Raw genomic sequence first — 17,858 nt, 5'->3', positions numbered from 1 at the left:
CCCTTGCCAAAATCAGTACACGCAAAGCTCCAGGTCCTGATAACATCCTTGGACAAGCACTGACGGACTATGCTGTGGAACTCACAAATGTCTTCACAGACATCTTTAACACATCACTAGGGTCAGGCGATCGTTCCCACATGCCTCAAAGCCTCCACCATCATTACTGTACCCAAGAAGTTATCTATCTCCTGCTTTAAGGACTACCGTCCTGTCAAACTCACCTCCATCATTATTAAGTTAAGTGCTTTGAACGGTTATAATAATAATAATGGATTGGATTTATAAAGCGCTTTTCTAGGCACCCAAAGCGCTTTACAATACCACTATTCATTCACTCTCACATTCATGCATCAAATCAAATTATCGCTTTCCCCCAACCTGGATCCATTTCAGTTCGCATACCGGTCAAAACGCTCAACCGATGATGGAATTTCAACTGCCCCTCACTCAGCCCTCACACATCTGAACACTAGAGACTCATATGTCAGAGTGCTGTTCATAGACTTCAGTTCAGCATTCAACACCATCATTCCCCAGCAACTCATTCACAAACTGGATCTGCTGGGGATCAGCACCTTGCTGTATAACGGGCTGCTAGATTTCTTGACAGGAAGACAGCAGACAGTACGGGTCGACAGCAACACCTCCAGCCCAAGAACACTGAATACGGGGGCTCCCCAAGGATGTGTGTTGAGCCCCCTTCTCTTCACTCTGCTGACCCACGACGAGATCTACTACAGGGGTGAAGTTAACCATCTGGCAGAGTGGTACAGCAACAACAACCTGTCCCTGAATGTGGAGAAGACCAACAGTGACTCTACTTCCTCTGCAAACTGAGAAGCACAAGAGATTCAACCCCCATTATGAGCACCTTCTACAGAGGCACAGTTGAGAGTATCCTCACCAGCTGCATCACTGTGTGGTATGACTCCTGCACTGGGTTCTGCAGGAAAAAATGACAACGGGTAGTGAGAGCAGCCGAGAGCATTGTGGGGACCTCTCTTGCCCCCCTCCCCAGGAGATCTACTGCACCTGCCTCATCTAGAAGGTCGTCTCCATTACAGGTGACTCCACTCATCCCTTCAACAGCGTCTTCAATTTGCTGCCATCAGGAAGGATACTGAAGAGCCTCCGGGCCAGAACCAGCAGACTGAGAGACAGCTTCGTCCATTGGGCTGTCAGGATGCTGACCATCTCTGAATCGAGAAGGGGGGCCCAAGGGTACATCTTTTGCCATCTTACAATGCTGTGATTGTAGCCATTCCCCACTTTCTGTGAATGGTACTCATGGCCATTGATCAGTAGGCTTTGATTAGTTGTCATTGATCAATGGTCATAAGAATTTGCATACTAACAATCATGGAACTAACCCCCCAGCACATTGTTCATTCAGTGGTGCTAGTTTCCTTCACTATGCAAATGTACTGTTTATAAGGTTGGGGAAACCTGCAGTCAGCTGAGACTGAAGAAGTCACCTGGATGAGTGACGAAACGTTTCTCCAACTGAAAATGTCCAGATGAACAGAATCAACCTTTGGGATTTACTTACCTGGATGATTAAGCACGCATCAAGACGTTATTTTATTAAAAATTTTAAAATGTTAGCAGCACAAACAAAAATGTTTGCAGCACAAACCAGCACAAACGTTTGACATCAATTTTGTTTGATTCCATTAATATGGGGGGGCTGGTTGACCTCTGTTGACCTCTAGAAATCTTTGTTAATATCTTTAAAATGATAGCGGCACAAATAAAAAATTTTGCAGCACAAACATAGCACAAACGTTTGACATCAATTTTGTTTGATTTGGGTAATGTGGGGGGGCTGGTTGACCTTTTGACCTTTACATTTTCATTAATATCTTTAAAACAGAGGCAGCATAAACAAAAATTTTTGCAGCACAAACCAGCACAAACGTAGCACAGTTGATTGACACCCATTTTGTTTGATTTAATTAATGTGGGGGGGCTGGTTGACCTCTGATGACCTCTAGAAACTTTTATTAATATCTTTAAAATGATAGTAGCACAAACGAAAATTTTTGCAGCACAAACCAGCACAAACGTAGCACAAACTTTTGACATCAATTTTGTTTGATTTGGGTAATGTGGGGGGGCTGGTTGACCTTTTGACCTTTACATTTTCATTAATATCTTTAAAACAGAGGCAGCATAAACAAAAATTTTTGCAGCACAAACCAGCACAAACGTAGCACAAACGTTTGATACCACTTTTGTTGGATTTGAAGAAGGTGGGGGGGGGCCAACTTCACTCACATGTAAAACATTTATACAACAGCAGCATTTCAGAATAGTTTTTTGTTTGCTTGTTTGTTTGTTTGTTTTATAGATTTTTGATTTTTGTAATAAAAATGCTTTGATAATAAAGCTTACATGGATGATACCGATTTCTTTTAGTTCAAAAAAGGTTATAATTTAAATTATTTTGGAAAGCACCCTTGAAAACCAGTTTCTGTTTCTTATCTGGACTTGTTGTTGATATGTTATTGTGATGTTTTTCAACAGTGATTTGATTATACCTTCTAGAAAATGTCCACTCTTTCTTTTTTTTGACAGACTTTCAGGAAAACCAGAAGCTGTGGATTGAAATGTTGCCTTTGTATAAATGTTTAAATAGTTTTTTTTGTGTGTTTTTTGTTTTTGTTTTGTTTTTACTAGAGAGCCAAATGTGCTCAGACCTTTTTCCCCATTTTTTTTTTTTCTAGTATCTGTCACTACTATGAACTTAGGGCCCAACAACATTTAAAGCACCAAAATGGTGTAGGTACCATCTGTAACCAGAGAAGCTGCTCCAGCTTTTTAAAAATTTTTTTAAAAGTCCTCCTTTAAGTGACAGAAACGTCAAATTATAGACTTCCCAACTGAAACTTCTGGGAATATTGTTGGAAATGGAGAAAATAACTTACCATTTCACTTTAAATTTTTTTTTACTTATTTCATAATTTTAACAAATCATTTTTTTTGCAGTGGCAGAAAAATCAATAGAACTTTTTGAAAACAGTTGACTCACAGTCTTGTGGACATCCAAAGCCTCAACAATCACCTGCATTAAAGCCTCATCAGTGAGTTTCCCAAATTAACAAATAGTTAGTTTTATATTCTCCTTAGTTTTAATTTATTTGTTTTAATTTCTTTCAAAGTCTAGTTTTTAATTTTTATTTTATAAAAAAAAAAAAATCACATAACTTTAGATTTTAATTTAATTTTAGTTAACTATCTTTAAACATACCTGTTCACGTCATGTTAATTATTCATGTGGTCTCTTAATGAAATTGCACATTTTTCCTTAAAATAATTCTATAGAATTATTTTAAGGAAAAATGTGCAGATTTCTCTTTATAAAGAGAAATCTGCACATTTTAAAGTAATGAGAGTGAAACGCTGCATGAATGAGTTTAAGGACAGACTGTTCAGTCATGTATAGAAACCTGAACAGGCCTGCAGCCCCACCAGCACTTGCTGGTCTATTTTAAACTCGTTTTTGACAGTGAACATGCTGTTGACCCCCACTCACCAAAACAAAATGGCACAGAACACGAGAGAACTGGCAGCAAACAAAAACTTGACACAAACAGCCCAGCCTGTGTTGTAGTTTTGGCAAGGAAAACTGACGTAATCTCATTTTAATACTTCTAATCTTGGTTCTTTGGACAACACTGGTATGGTAACTGTTTTTCTGCATGTGCTTAGCAAATATAATGCTTGCTATTTCTGCTTCTCTGAACCGTGTGTGCGTGTCTGTGGGCTGTTTATGTGTAGCTCACGCACACAGAGTGTGGTTATCAGCTGCAGGGGTGGAACCACAGGTCAACATGTAGTAGAACGTAATCTACAAACAGGTCAATGCTATTTAGCTTTATGAAGTATATTAAATGTTGCATTAGTTAAGGCAGACTCTTTAACATGATTGGTGTACATGTCAACGTAATTTATAAAAACAAAAGAAAGATGTGCTGATTTGAACCACTGTTCACACTTAAAAGCATGATCAGAGTTCACACTGCTCATGTGTTCATAATATAATGGCCATTGTGACTGGCATGAGTTAGCTCACTCATGCGAAGCACTCCCGGCTGAGCTAATGAATACACTTGGTACTCATTAGCTCAACGCGAATAAACAAAAAGTGGAACTAAATATGCTCCGTGCATGGATCAGACCCACGGAGGAAAAGTGCATAGTCATTCAGTCTCACGTGGGAGAAAATGTTCCATGCAGTACCTACTGACAACAGCGAAGCTGCGATAGTGAAGATGCAGTTGAAACTGCATACAAGTGTGCATAGACCAAACTTTCACAGATGTTCACTCATTTTGTTTATTGATTTATTTAATTGTAATTACTGATGCATTTTCCACAACTCCCCTCTCTTCAAAACAAGAGTCCATGGATGCTGAGGTGCTGCACTCTGCTCAAGCAGAGCATGCCTCACTTTTGCTAAGGCAGCTAGAGAGGATGAGAACAACTAAGGAGCTCACTGACGTGGTGCTGCTAGCTGAAGGGATCCCCTTCCATTGCCACAAGGTGGTGCTGTCTGCATTCAGTCCTTACTTCCAGGTAAAATAGTCAGGAACAATAAACCGTATGCTTGAAGGAAAATGAAGAACACTATTTAAATTATTTGCAATGCAATTATTTTTATTTTCCTGTAAAATACCTGAAGATATGCAATACTCAAAAGCACTTATGCACTACATAAAATTACTTCCATATTACTTATTATTCTAAACATAATACTAAAATCTACTTACAGTATAATTATTTCTTTGTTTCCGGTAATTTCAAATAAAATACATTGGAAATCATGTTGTATTGCAGGGGAATTAAGCCGTTCGTTGCAGGCCATATTATAAAGTGTTACCATATTTTTTATTATTTTTTTCTGAACTACTCCAAGCAAATGCATTAATGAGACGCAAGGCTGTAGTTGTATCATTTCTTACTGTTCTGGTGAATCATTGTGTCCAGGCCATGTTTACATGTGGTCTGAAGGAGACGCACGGAGGAGAAATACCACTCAGAGACACTTCTGCACAAAGCTTAAGGCTGCTGCTGGACTACATGTACTGTGGCGAGCTCCCACTAACAAACAACAACATCCAGGGAGTGGCCGTTGCTGCCTTTCTGCTACATGTAGACGGAGGCTTCAGGTGCGGTGAAACTGACAGAGGGGTAATTGGTAAAGGTGTCACCTGCTAAAGTGCAAGTTTTATGCTTAAGAAGTACTCTCCTTGTTTTTACTGAGGTAAGGTTGTGCCAGAGTCACATGGAGGCCTGTATGGACCCGTCAAACTGTGTTGGTCTGTACCACTGGGCCAGGAACTTGGGAGCAACTAGCCTCGCTGACTGTGCCTTGCGATATCTTTGTCAACACTTTTCACAGGTAGGGTTTAAGTATTACCAATGTGAAAGAATCCCTCAATCATAGTCTTTAAAAATGTTCATGAACCTACGATTAATGAAGTTAGGCCTGCCCTAAATTATCAGAAGAATCAAAGTTCAGTGAAGCTTTTGAACACTGAGGAAATCTCTGAATATCTTTTGTTCATTTTGCAATGTTATTCTTATTTTATATTCATTACTTACAGTATACTGTCTTTCTTTATCTTTGTTTAACTAGGTTTGTGAAGAAGAAGAAGTGCTAGAGCTGAATGCTCAAAGTCTTGGGGAACTGCTTGGCTTAGATGACCTTAACGTATCACAGGAGGAGGTTGTTTTGGAGCTGGTGCTGCGCTGGGTGGAAAAGTACAGGGGTGACTCAGAAAGGGAAGCCCAGGCTGTGGAGTTGCTCAGGCATGTCCGACTGGAGCTTGTGGATCCTGGATTTCTTTGTAAAGCAAGGAGGAGAAACCCGGTATGAAGAGATTGGAATGAGGTCCAAATATAATAAGGAGCAAGACTCCCTATTTATATTTGTCCTGAGATAAGTATATAGATATATCATTCTTATACTTATGATTCTCTCAGGTGCTTCTGCGGGATACTGAGTGCTTTGGGATGATTGATGCTGTTCTCCAGACGTCAGGTCTCTGCGAGGCCGCAGCTCCTCCTCGCCGAGCTCTTCGCTATGGCATGGAGACAACAGATTTGCTCCTTTGTTTGGGTGGTGTGAATAAGGAGGGCGTCCCTGCGCGGCGTGGAGGACTTGCTGACCTCAGTTTTTGCTTTGACCCCCATGCTAGGAAGACTTACTACATCCCCTCTCCCCTGAGGGGCTGCAGCATAGTGGGACAGATCACAGCAGGCGCAGTGAGCCGAGAAAACATCATAGTGGTGGCCGTAGAAGCAGAAGACCAACATCGAACGAAGGGGGTTGATATCTACAGGTTTTAATCTCTTTGCATATCAGAAATCTTTTTATCAATAGGCACCACACTGAATTAACAAATGAACTACTTGTTTATCTTCCAGGTATGACAGTTCAGAGGAGAACAGCTGGGGGAAGTTGTGCTCAGCAGCTTACAGGGACATGTATGCTTTAGGGCTCATAGGAGATGCTCTCTATTTAATCGGTGGTCAGATGAAAGTGCGTAATCACTACGTCATCACAGACAGCATGGAGCGATGGTCGCTGAAGAGAGGAGGCAGCTGGCTCAGCTTTGCTCCTCTGCCTCTTCCATTAGCCAGTCACTTTGTTGTGACACTGAAGGAGCATCTTTATGTGCTGGGGGGGTGGACACCACAGGTACCCAGACTCACCATCTTAACCGTTTAAAGCCTGAGCCATGAAATAATTGCCCCAAAAATTCATCTTTTTAAACTGAGTATTTATGGAACCTTCTTACAAAATAAAAGAAAAAATGTATTTGTATATGTGAGTTTGAATTTTTATCATACTTGTTGTGTCTGGCCTTTTTTTTTTTACATGGTATTAGTTTAAAATGTAATGTAAAATTTATTTAGGTTTTTCACGGGGAAAAAAATCATACTGAAGTTGTGGAAGTCTCAAAAATTTACAAAAACTTGCCATATAAAATCCACAAACTGGTTGTTTTTCCCCTGAACATTAACATCAGTATTGTACTTTTATTTAAAATCATTTTCGTTTTTTAAAAACAATTCCACATGATAGAGATGGTGAAATAGTTACTGAAATATTTCTGCTTCTCATTTGTCCAATATGTCCCCATGTCCTCATCTTTTTCTTCATCTCTCTGCCTAAATCTCTCATCCTGCCATTCAGGATCACCCTGACGACGAGCCTGACAAGCTCAGCAATCGTGTGTTTCAGTTTGACCCCGGCAAAGACAGATGGACAGAGTGTGCCAGCATGAAGTACTCCAGGTACCGCTGTGGGTCAGCTGTACTCAATGGAGAGATCTATGTATTAGGTCAGTCTACCAAAACACATAACTGTATCTATGTTAGTATTGTGAAATTTCTGCACTGGAGCAAGAGTAGATGCGTTTGTTTCCAGGTGGTATAGGATGCGATGGAGAGGACCGTGGGCAATCGCGTCGTTGCCTGAGCTCCGTGGAGATCTACAACCCAGATACAGACACCTGGAGACCAGGACCAACCGTCCCCACATCCCTACTTTCCTTTCGAACGAACGCCTCCAACGTAGGAGTAGTGGATGGAAAGCTCTATCTCTGTGGATACTACAAGGGGGCTGGTCAGTTACTGAATGCCTGTCAAATAATTTTTAAAAGCACTTTTGCATGCGCTCAAATAATTTTTCTCTAATGGCTGCAGGCCGTCATGAGATCATCACCAAGGAACTTTTGGAATTGGACCCTGCAGACAATGTGTGGACAGTTGTGGAAAGACGAGCAGCCATGCACGACAGCTACGACGTCTGTCTGGTGGCTAATCTTAATCCTCGAGATCTCTTCACACCCTAATCCAGCTCCTGCTGGGCCAGTGTGTGTGGAAAGTGAGCGTCTATACGCTAAACCCGGAAAGTCTCATTCAAAAAAGCTTTATTCACTCTTGGTATTTGGAAAAAAGAATAACCAGATTAATTTTCACTATAATTAACTAACAACTTATTTTTTTGCTATATGAGTATCCAAAGTCAAACTTTAGATAATGCAGTTTTATGTTATATATCAATGGGACATTAGCTGTAATTAAATATATATTGTGTTGTATGATATGTTCAGTCAAAAGTCTGTTTGTTACATGTCTTGTCCAAGCAATAAATTTTACCTGTAAATGTAAGAATAAAAGAAAAATCAACATTCTGTTCTGTGTAATTTCTATATGTGGTATAAACTGTTAAACTGCACGTGTTAGTTTAAGGTCACAAAATCTTGCCTATACAAAAGTCCCTTCCACCACTTTAACTCTTCTTTCAGTAAAAAGAAGGATGGCAAGAAAAAAAAGCTAATTTTATATTTAACAAGCTATTTATTTTGCTCTTCCATCAAACTACAGAAACCACAGAAGCCTCACACTGACTGCTACTTGTTTTTTGTTGTTGTTTTTTTCTGTGTGTTGTCAAACATTACTTGGACTGAAAGGATGTCAGCAGAAGAACTTGGTGACCTCTTAGTGAGAAAACATTTTAAATATATTTTCCTCTCCTTTTTTTTGGATAACTGCATGTTGAAATGATATAATAATAAAATGAAATAATAAAGTGACGTGAAAAAGATGGAGGATTCAGGTGTGTGTTAACGCAATGCCACAATCTTACCAGGAATGGACGTCCAAGTAGATTTGACCCAAGGTCAGACTGTGCAATGCTCATTAACTACAAAAATCCCAAAAGACTCTCCATGCTTCAATCAACATGGTAGAACAATGAACACCAATGAACACATCTGTATACCAAAGTATTCTTGGGTCAGATCTGAAGACAGTGGGTCATAAAATCGGAAATTCCCAAGCATTCACACAATACCTGGTCTTTCATGCACTTTTTTAAACGAATAATAGTGATATAGTCAGTCTAAAAAAACTCTACATTGCCCTTAAAAAAACATTTCAATTCATTAAGATGAATGCAGATTTCACTGTAGTATTTGATACAGCAATCGTGACTTGAGATAACCTAGCGCATACTTCCAGAGTTCTTTGAAATTGCCATTTTGTGAGACCTTGATGATGATAGATGATGCCGATAGTCTGGGAGGCTAAATTTAATGTTTTAGACAACAAGTGTCCTCGCGCAAGGATACAAGAGCAGGTGTGGGCTGGTGGGAGGTGCGCTTGCAAGCATGAGAAACGAATCTCACATTCTCAGGACAGTCATTCAACTTCGCCGCTCAGGGTGAATAAACATGCTAGTAGAAAGGTGGTGGCTGATTTTGGCCTTGGGTGAGTATTTTTAAAATCATCTGCCAATCTGCTGTGTTGTTTGTTCCTTTTTCTGTGTCTGATTTTGATTAATGATGGCTGCTAATAGTTACAGGTTGTGTTGCTTGTGTTGTAAAAGGACTGTTGACTAGGCTAATTTAGACTCCTATGTTATTAATCACCGTTGTCATCTTACATTATACGTCCGACTTTCTTTTTATTCTTTTTTTTTATTCCCAGAATGTATTATGTGCATCTACAGCAAGCCCTTACAGCAGAAGAGAAGGTGTTTTTTTCAAATAACAGAAAGTACAAAGCATAACTACAGGCAGAATAAGAAATACACTGCTGCGGGCAGTGTGAGCGGGTCAGTGCAAGTTTGTGAGACCACGGACTGTTGCGTGGGCTACTACCGGATCATTAACGGCACACCAAAAGCTGACATTCTTGGTAAGAAGCCCGTATGTCTGGGCAAGTACGTGGAGTGTATAGTGGGTGATTGAAAACAACAACAACAACAACAACAACAACAACAACAACACATTTTTAGCACATTAGCAAAAAAAAATCTAATGATTGATAAGCTAGTTTAAAGAAAGCTCCCGCGCCAATTGTAACAGCTGAAATGTGCCACGTGCTGTGAAGTATAATGAAGTATGTAATATTGTTTGTCGTGCTCCTGATTTTTCGATTGCAGCTTGTGACAGAATTGAAAAGTCATGCCCAGATGAAACCTGCAAGGCACAAACACGCATCAACAATCAATTCTTGACGTGCATGTGCAACACAGACCTCTGCAATGGCAACATTACTTGGGGAAAAGAACAGACTTCACACCCCTACTCTTATTTTTCAGGTATGGTATTAATAAGGTTATATAACCGTGAATTACTAAATAAATGTATAATTTAAGAATAATATATCATAATACAATTAGAAGCATTTAAAAAGCCTAAAACACTTCATGTCCTTCCCGAGGCAACCCCAAAGGAATTTGTGCCCCTCGGGGAATCAAACCAAAGATCTTTTTCTTGTTAGGCTCTTGTTATGCTGAATATATATTCAGGTGGTTGACAAATTTAAGGAAAAATCAACATTAAGTGTAACATTACCAGACACCCAACACTTGGCATTGATTTGTCAGTATCTGGAACAGTTAGCCATCACCATGCCAGCAAAATGGCTCACACACCATTACAAAGATCTCTAGCTCAAATTGTTGTGTTTTTCCTTGAATTCTTCACCCATTCGCATGTGCGATAGATATGATCATTCATTCAGAATTCAACTGGCACCTAATCCTTTTTTCTCCCCTTTTTAGTCGTCTTCATGAAAAAGGCTGTGAAACCTCTGGTTGGGATTTTGCTCTTTATGTGTTTCTGGATCGTTGCTGCTCAATGGAGAAGTTGCCTAAAAAAGAAAAGTAAAGTTCTTTTTTCTTCAAAAACATTATTTATGATTTAAATACCACTTGAGTAATTCAGTTTGACCTGACTGACTCCACTGCAAAAAAAGAAAAGAAAAGAAAAGAAAAGAAAAAATAGTGAATCTTCTTTTACACCTTCAAAGTTATGCTTTACCCTCAGATTTCTCAGAGAAGTCCAGCATGCAGGGCAAAAACACTCAAATTCAGTTTGCTATTTTCCTAAAAATAACAATGTCACTTTTAATGCTTATTTTTTTTTTAATGCTATAATTTAATTAATTATTCATTTTGGCAGTCTTAATTCCTAGGGTCAGGACTGCCAAAATGAAATAATAAAATTATCATGAAATAATTAAATGTGTCAATAATTAATTAAAATGTGAAATAAATAATTAATAATTAATTAAATATGTCCAAATATGTATTTAATTAATTAATTACATATATATATATTTGATTAATTATTGACACATTTAATTAATTATTTCATGATGTATTTATTTATTATTTAACGGTCTATTTAATTAATTCATTTTGGCAGTCCTGGCATTCCATACTTGTTGAGTCGTTCTCTGGGATGTGTAACTTGCGTGAATTTCATTAAGGGATAACATCGCATGTGATAAAAGTTGACAACAAGCTGGCCAGCTCAGAGGTTGAAGACTGTTTTGTTTAAGGTCCATTTTCTGCCTTCAGTTTTACATTTTTAGTGTTTAATATTTGCATTGCATGTTCACATCAATCAACTGTGATGAGATATTAGGTTTACCCGTCTATTTTTAGTATTAATATGGTAATAATGTGTCCATTTGTCTTTTTTAATTCCACAGAAGAATAAAGCTATTGTTTCTACATTTTCTCAACTTAAATTGAGTTCCCATGATGTCTTGGCCTTGAAATGCCTTCATTCTATGTGCTACGCTGACCTTGGTTTTTATCTGTGTTACGGTACTCCCTCTGCTACTCTTCAGTCACATTTCCATGCTCTCAGTAACTAATCAGGAAGCTTTCAAATGAATGGTGGCTTTATTGTACTACCAGATTACTTTCTATGAGTGGCAACTAAATCACTTCTTTACTATAATATTTCAGAGAAGAATCTACAGTCCCCCAGTCATTACCACATCCGACCCTCCTGTTCCTGCCAAATGACAAAAACCTCTGAGATCGACATCAGTCAGATCGAGCTACAGCAGGTATGCTCTGCTATGAAACAGGTTAATTCCACAGTAGGTAGTGTGCAAATTATCAGCAAGAAATGCATACAGGTTCTGATTCTTTACTTGTTTATGTCCTGCAGATTGTGGGCCGAGGGCATTTTGCAACTGTTTTTCAAGGGACATACCAGGGCTCTGTGGTGGCTGTCAAATTTTTACCTGCAGCCTATGAACATAATTTTAACACAGAAAAGGAGATTTATGAGCTACTGCTGTCAAAGCATACTAGCATTGTGAACTTTCTCGGTGCTGGGAGGAAACCAGATGACAAAAGCTGGTTCATCGTGCTGCAGTTTGCTGAATATGTGAGTGAAAACCTTTGCACGAAGACAACAGCTGCTCAAGGAAAAAACTGCATGGAACAGACCAGAGAAATATTTGTAAATAATACTAAGAGTCTGTTACAAGTGACAAATAGAATATATAGGTAAAAGAAAAATATTTATTCAAATTATCTAAAGTAACGTGAGTAAATGTTAAAGAAAAATGAATAAATGAACAGGCGCTAAAAATGTCAAATTATATGCCAGGTTAAGCCACTGTGTTTAAAAATATTTATTAAACCAGCTATTCTACCCACATCTCTTATTTAATCACAATGACTTCAGCTCCTTTTTGATCCCATCGGAGACTGAAGGAAACATGTCGCATTATGTGACTCATTCATCATTAAAACCATTTCTGATCAGATGTCTAGTCCGAGACAGAATTATCGTAGAGTAAGGCTAATAAAATTATTGCAAACACTAAGTGGAAACGATTGTAAAGATTTTAAGATGGGTATACTGAACAAAACCATTAATAAAGGTTTAATGGGTCAGGGGTCAGGATTGCTGCCTCACAGCAGGAAAGCTTCCTAGTTTGAACTTAGTCTTTCTGTGTGGAGCTCTCACATTCTCATAGTCAGAAGACATTCATGTCATATTAAGCTGTTATTCTAACCTGGACATAGATCGGATAATCCGGTACTGTATGGTTAAACCTTGTAGGACTTCAGTTGATCAGTAAGAGTAGAACAGCTCTACATAAAGTTTAAAACTAATGCTAATGTGTGAAACATAATTGCTTTTCTATATTTATGGTTGAATAGTTTATGTTCGATGGCTCTAAGTCTATAGCGCTTTATGTATTTGAAACCACTGTATGCTTCAAGTACGAATGACTATTATCCCTTTGATTTCAGGGATCTCTTCATTCCTTTTTGTCAAAACAAACCACGAGCTGGATGTTCTCACTGAACCTGTGCCAGTCGCTATCACAGGGACTTTCCTATCTCCACTCTGACCTTCTCAGCCATGGTACTGGCCAGAATAATATTGCAACAAATGCATGTGTGCATGGGTTGTCTGTTTGATGTGGGAAGCATAGAATGCATGTTTTTAAACTATTATCATCAAGAATAAAGATGAGTTGTTTTTATCCAAACAATGGATCTACTGCAGTGATTCATCTAATGTGGCCACAAATCTTAAATAATGATAAGCTGTTTATGTGAGGCTGTCTTGGTATGTGAGAGTAAGCTACAGGAACAAAATATTGTTTATTGGATTTTTCATACAGATTTGCACAAACCTCCTGTGGCCCACAGAGACCTCAGCAGCTCCAACGTGCTGGTGAAGGCGGATGGTACCTGTGCCCTGTGTGATTTTGGATGCTCCACCATTCTGCGTTCTTGTTCAGAGCCTTACCGCAGGCACAACCAGAATAAAAACACAAAGGTGAGACACAGGTACTACTGTTTATCCACTCAAATCCTCTTATTTAAATAACAAAACAAAAAAACTTGAAGACCTAGACTTGCTGCTGTTTTTTGAAGTAATTAAAATTTCACACTAGAATTACATGAAATCAAAACATCCAATATTATTACTTATTTCTAATAGATACATTTGTATTTTTGTAGTGTATTCAACTGGGCACGCTGCACTACATGGCTCCTGAGATCCTGGAAGGCTTTGTGAACCTGAACGAAAGCATGTTTCTCATGCAGGGTGACGTTTATGCTTTGGGTCTGCTGCTGTGGGAGATCTGGATGTGCTGCTATGATTTATTTGAAGGTTAGTCATTATGAGTAGATGATATGATGTTATGATGTTCAAAAATAAGTCCAAGGCTCTTTAGAGTAGTACAGAAGGCCAAGGTAAAGTTATTCAGAGTACCTAAACGGCTCGGCAAACTGTAAAAAGGTTGCTGTATATTGTGTAGCTGTAAAGTGCAGCTTTATTTGACTAGAAATTATCTTTTTTTTTTTTTACATGTAAGGTACGTACTACAAGAAAAAGCTTTTGTGTTTCTGTTCATGGAGTGAAACTGTGGAACAGTTTGAATATGGAATTAAAGCAACGTCCAAACAGAAAACAGTTGAAAAAGAGTTATAAAAATATGATCTTCTTGAACTATAAAGAAAGGGAAAATATTGATAATAAGTGAATGTCTCTATTTAAAAAATTTCATGATGTGATATTATAGTATATAGTATATATTATATATAAATCTGTTCACTATTTTTATTACAAATTATATCAGTAAGGAAGCTGACTAAATATTAACTGATAACTTATGGCAAAGGGGTGGGATTAAATAAGTGTGTACTTCTTCCCACTCCCTTTCAACATGTAAATGAATCAGAACGGTAGCAATATTGAAATGTATTGACTTTTGTATAGTATTTTCTCTCTCTCTCTCTTATTTTCTTTACAAAGTGTACCTGTATATTGTTTACACGTTTGAAATAAATTAACAAACAAACAATAATGGTGCAGCAGTGCAAATGATAAATGTCATGTCATACACCTGCAGTGTTTCTGATGTGTTTGGAGTCAAATATGATACTTTTAATGTAGTCTGAATTTAGAAACAAAAAACTGCAGGTCATTCAGTTTTCTCTGCTTTAAGGCGAGCCTATTATTGTAATGGGTTGTCATTATCAACAGTACAATTTCAGGCTGTTGCTAGAGTGTCCAGCTTTCATTCCTCTCAGAAAATATCAATTACCACACTGGCTTTTCAGTGGGTGTGTCACTGAAAGGGGAAAACTGATCTGAATCAGAAACTGGTGAATAGTGCGCTCCAGCCGGCCTGGTTTCCCAGTTGCTTGAAATCTGATAGTTAATGCATTGGTTTCTGGGCTGACAAGTCATATTTTCAATTCACTAAGCCTAGAAAAAACTAATAGCACTGCTTCCACCTGCAGGCGGAGCTGCACCACAGCATCTTTTGCCATATGAACTAGAGCTGGGAAGCAATGTAACACTGGAGAGCCTCATGCTGTACGTGTCCTATATGGACAAAAGACCCTGTATACCTGAACACTGGGAACTGCTACCACAGGTATTCTTGCATAGGGGCTTTGTGGTACCACTTACACCTGTGGTGTCTGTAATGTGTGGACTAAATGTTTATTGTTCTCAGGGAGCTGCGCTGAGGGAGCTCCTGGAGGATTGCTGGGACAGTGATTCAGAAGCCCGACTGACAGCTCACAGTGTTGTGGAAAGAATAACCTCTCTTCAGTCTTCTTACTCTCTGTGACTTCTTTTTCTGTTGTCTTTTCAGGTAGACATGATTTTGTACTGCTTTCCTTCAGAAACCTTTTTCTGCATCAGCTGCCATAATGATCTCTTATCTGGCAGTTCTGATATAAAGTGAACTCTGATAGCATTACTCAGCAGGCTCATAGGCATTTCTGTCCCAGTTTACTCAGAGCTATACTGACAAGGAGACTGAATTTCATCTCATTAATAGTACCACTGACGCCTTACTTCAGCAGGAACTGGTTTCACTGTTTCTTTTAAAGCCCACAGGATTTGTGTTCGTGCTAATGGAAAGCCCTGTGGTATATATTACAAAAGAGAACCGACCAAAGTAGCAGCCATGCAAGTTCAAAACATCTCAGAAATGCAACAAATATCACCCAAAAAGCAAATGTTTCATACGCATAAACTCAATTTAAATTGAACCTCTCCCTAAACGGTCACTCCTAAAAAAATGAAAAAGAAAAAAGATAAGATCAGAGTGTTTCCTTTGTTTCTTACTAAATATTCCATGATCAACTGTAAGTGGGATTATTGGAAAGTGCAAGTATTTATTTCAGTTTTAAATTTCAAGCTAAATCTAATTTTTAGGTCTTCAAACAAAGAAACATGAAATTCATGTTTTATTGACATTTATTCTTCATTAACTTCAGTATCTCAATGATTGAGTGCTGTTTACTAAGTTACTGTTACTGTTGAAGTTACTAAGTAACTGTTGAATCCCAGGAGACTCCCCCAGTGCATATATCTTACACTGTGTAACTTAGCTGCCTTTAAATTAATGTGCATAATGTTACCTTTTTAATCCCATTTATCACTTATGAAAGAGAGGATAGCAACAGGGACAAACTCCAAGCGTACACCGTTTGACTGCTGTGGCTGGGCTTTGAAGGTGATGCAGAATACCAAATATAATATTCATTTAAAAATGTGTAATCAAGGAAACTTATGAATTAGAGAATTTTCATTTATCAAATTAATTATAAAGATTATTTTAAAACTGACCACTAGATGTCACTGTTCACTCACATCTATTTGTTTGCAGTGGAAACAATGGATTGTGATCTCATCACAAATCTATTCTCAACACTACAACAAGGAAAAAAGCCAGCATGTTCAACATGTGGCCACATTCTTCTGGCTTACACTTGAAATATATTTATTTAAGCATTTCGTTGTTTAAACTTTTGCATTCAACTGAAATGTTGTTTTCATGCAAAAATGTCACTGATGTTTCAGAGATGCATGCTCATGCCTCAGCAGCATGTCTTTTGATCTCCAACCTTCAACCACAAGTTTAAAACTGTTTCTTTGGCATTGTATGCTGCATGCACTGAATTCCAGTATGTAACTGTCATTACAAATGTTGCTGTGATTAAGTCAAATGTTTGCACAAAGCTCCAAAAATATGACTTTATATGTCATCAAATTTTAACAACAGTAGAGAAACAAATGAGAAAGACGTATTTGAACCAGTATAATATGCTTGTGGTGGGTAACCCAACGAAGGAGTCAGTCGAGGATGAATGAGTTTAACAATTTCCAAAAATCCACAAAGAACAGTAAACCTCATTTTAACCCTTGTCCTACTTTTAAGCCCACTTTCTGTTAGTGTTCTTTTGATGTTACCAACCACAAAAGCCAGAGACGTCATGTACTGCAGTCTAATGGTCTTGCAGATATTCTGGGTGATTTAGTCATGCACGGAAACATCTACTAGAGAGCTCACAGTTATGCTGGTGTCCTGCCTGATGCGGTTTCATTAGAACTAACAAAAGCGTTTCTTTTAATAAAGCAGCAGAGCCACTGTGGTATTTTAAAATGCTATATCTTCAGTTTCAAACACATTGCTTTCCTCAAAATATCTTGTAGCTGTGAACTCCTCGTCCAGCATATGATAAAGCTCAGTCCTTTCAGCTGAAACTGCTACTGACACTAATGATTATTTGGAATAACTTGTAGTTTCCACTTTTTTAAACTCACCTTGTATCACATAAGCTGGAGTGGGACCTGCTGCTGCTGCTGCTTCACTCTCTCTGGCTGCGTTTTAAATTAAGGGCCACACATTACCTGGTGTTAAGTTCTGCTAGGGAAATTTGGCAGATATAGTGCAGATACTGGTTTAACAACTGCTGACAGCTAAACCATCCTTAACTTGTTAGTTGTACTCTGCACACAACACAGCCACAGAGCATGTATCTCTCACTGTCCTTTGCTTCTGCTGTCTTATTTCATGACGTTTAACCGAGGTTACTTTATCTATAACAGTTTTTTTTGTTTCTTTGTTTTACTGTTTAAAATGTACGTTTTAAATAAAAGAATAAAATCCCTTTTCTTTGACTGCAAAGTCTCTGCCAACTTCCTCAGAGTCTTCGAAGCTCGCCGCATGGCACAGCATCACCACAAATGTCTGATTGA

The 17,858-nt window shown here is 38.4% G+C and overlaps 2 protein-coding genes across 3 annotated transcripts; both read left to right on the top strand.

Moving 5' to 3' along the window:
• Positions 1–3,557: 3,557 nt before the first annotated feature.
• On the top strand, positions 3,558–8,170 carry LOC147304696 (kelch repeat and BTB domain-containing protein 12-like). Of its 2 annotated transcripts, XM_086277271.1 has the most exons (10): positions 3,558–3,683; positions 4,406–4,581; positions 4,993–5,174; positions 5,275–5,407; positions 5,645–5,878; positions 5,992–6,350; positions 6,436–6,709; positions 7,208–7,355; positions 7,442–7,639; positions 7,720–8,170. In XM_086277271.1, the coding sequence occupies exons 2-10, from the start codon at positions 4,411–4,413 to the stop codon at positions 7,866–7,868; spliced, it is 1,848 nt and encodes a 615-aa protein (XP_086133397.1). In that variant the 5' UTR covers positions 3,558–3,683; positions 4,406–4,410; the 3' UTR covers positions 7,869–8,170. The 2 variants fall into 2 exon arrangements, with proteins under 2 accessions (XP_086133397.1, XP_086133398.1); XM_086277272.1 differs by lacking the exon at positions 3,558–3,683 and having other exon boundaries at positions 4,282–4,581.
• A 1,006-nt stretch (positions 8,171–9,176) lies between these two features.
• LOC147304695 (bone morphogenetic protein receptor type-2-like) lies at positions 9,177–16,754 on the top strand. Its single transcript, XM_086276875.1, has 11 exons — positions 9,177–9,288; positions 9,508–9,717; positions 9,965–10,123; positions 10,589–10,690; positions 11,786–11,889; positions 11,994–12,215; positions 13,094–13,208; positions 13,471–13,628; positions 13,814–13,967; positions 15,104–15,240; positions 15,322–16,754. Exons 1-11 carry the CDS (start codon positions 9,252–9,254, stop codon positions 15,436–15,438), a joined length of 1,515 nt encoding a protein of 504 aa, XP_086133001.1. The 5' UTR covers positions 9,177–9,251; the 3' UTR covers positions 15,439–16,754.
• Positions 16,755–17,858: the final 1,104 nt, after the last annotated feature.

Source organism: Aulonocara sp. 'chitande type north' Nkhata Bay, linkage group LG20 (genome assembly GCF_057382095.1).
Source record: "Aulonocara sp. 'chitande type north' Nkhata Bay isolate Kocher_YH1m ecotype deep benthic linkage group LG20, A_spYH_male_GT1.1, whole genome shotgun sequence".
Classification (NCBI taxonomy): domain Eukaryota; kingdom Metazoa; phylum Chordata; class Actinopteri; order Cichliformes; family Cichlidae; genus Aulonocara; species Aulonocara sp. 'chitande type north' Nkhata Bay.
The sequence above is the reverse complement of the archived record's forward strand: the minus strand, read 5'-3'. Positions and strand labels throughout refer to the sequence as shown.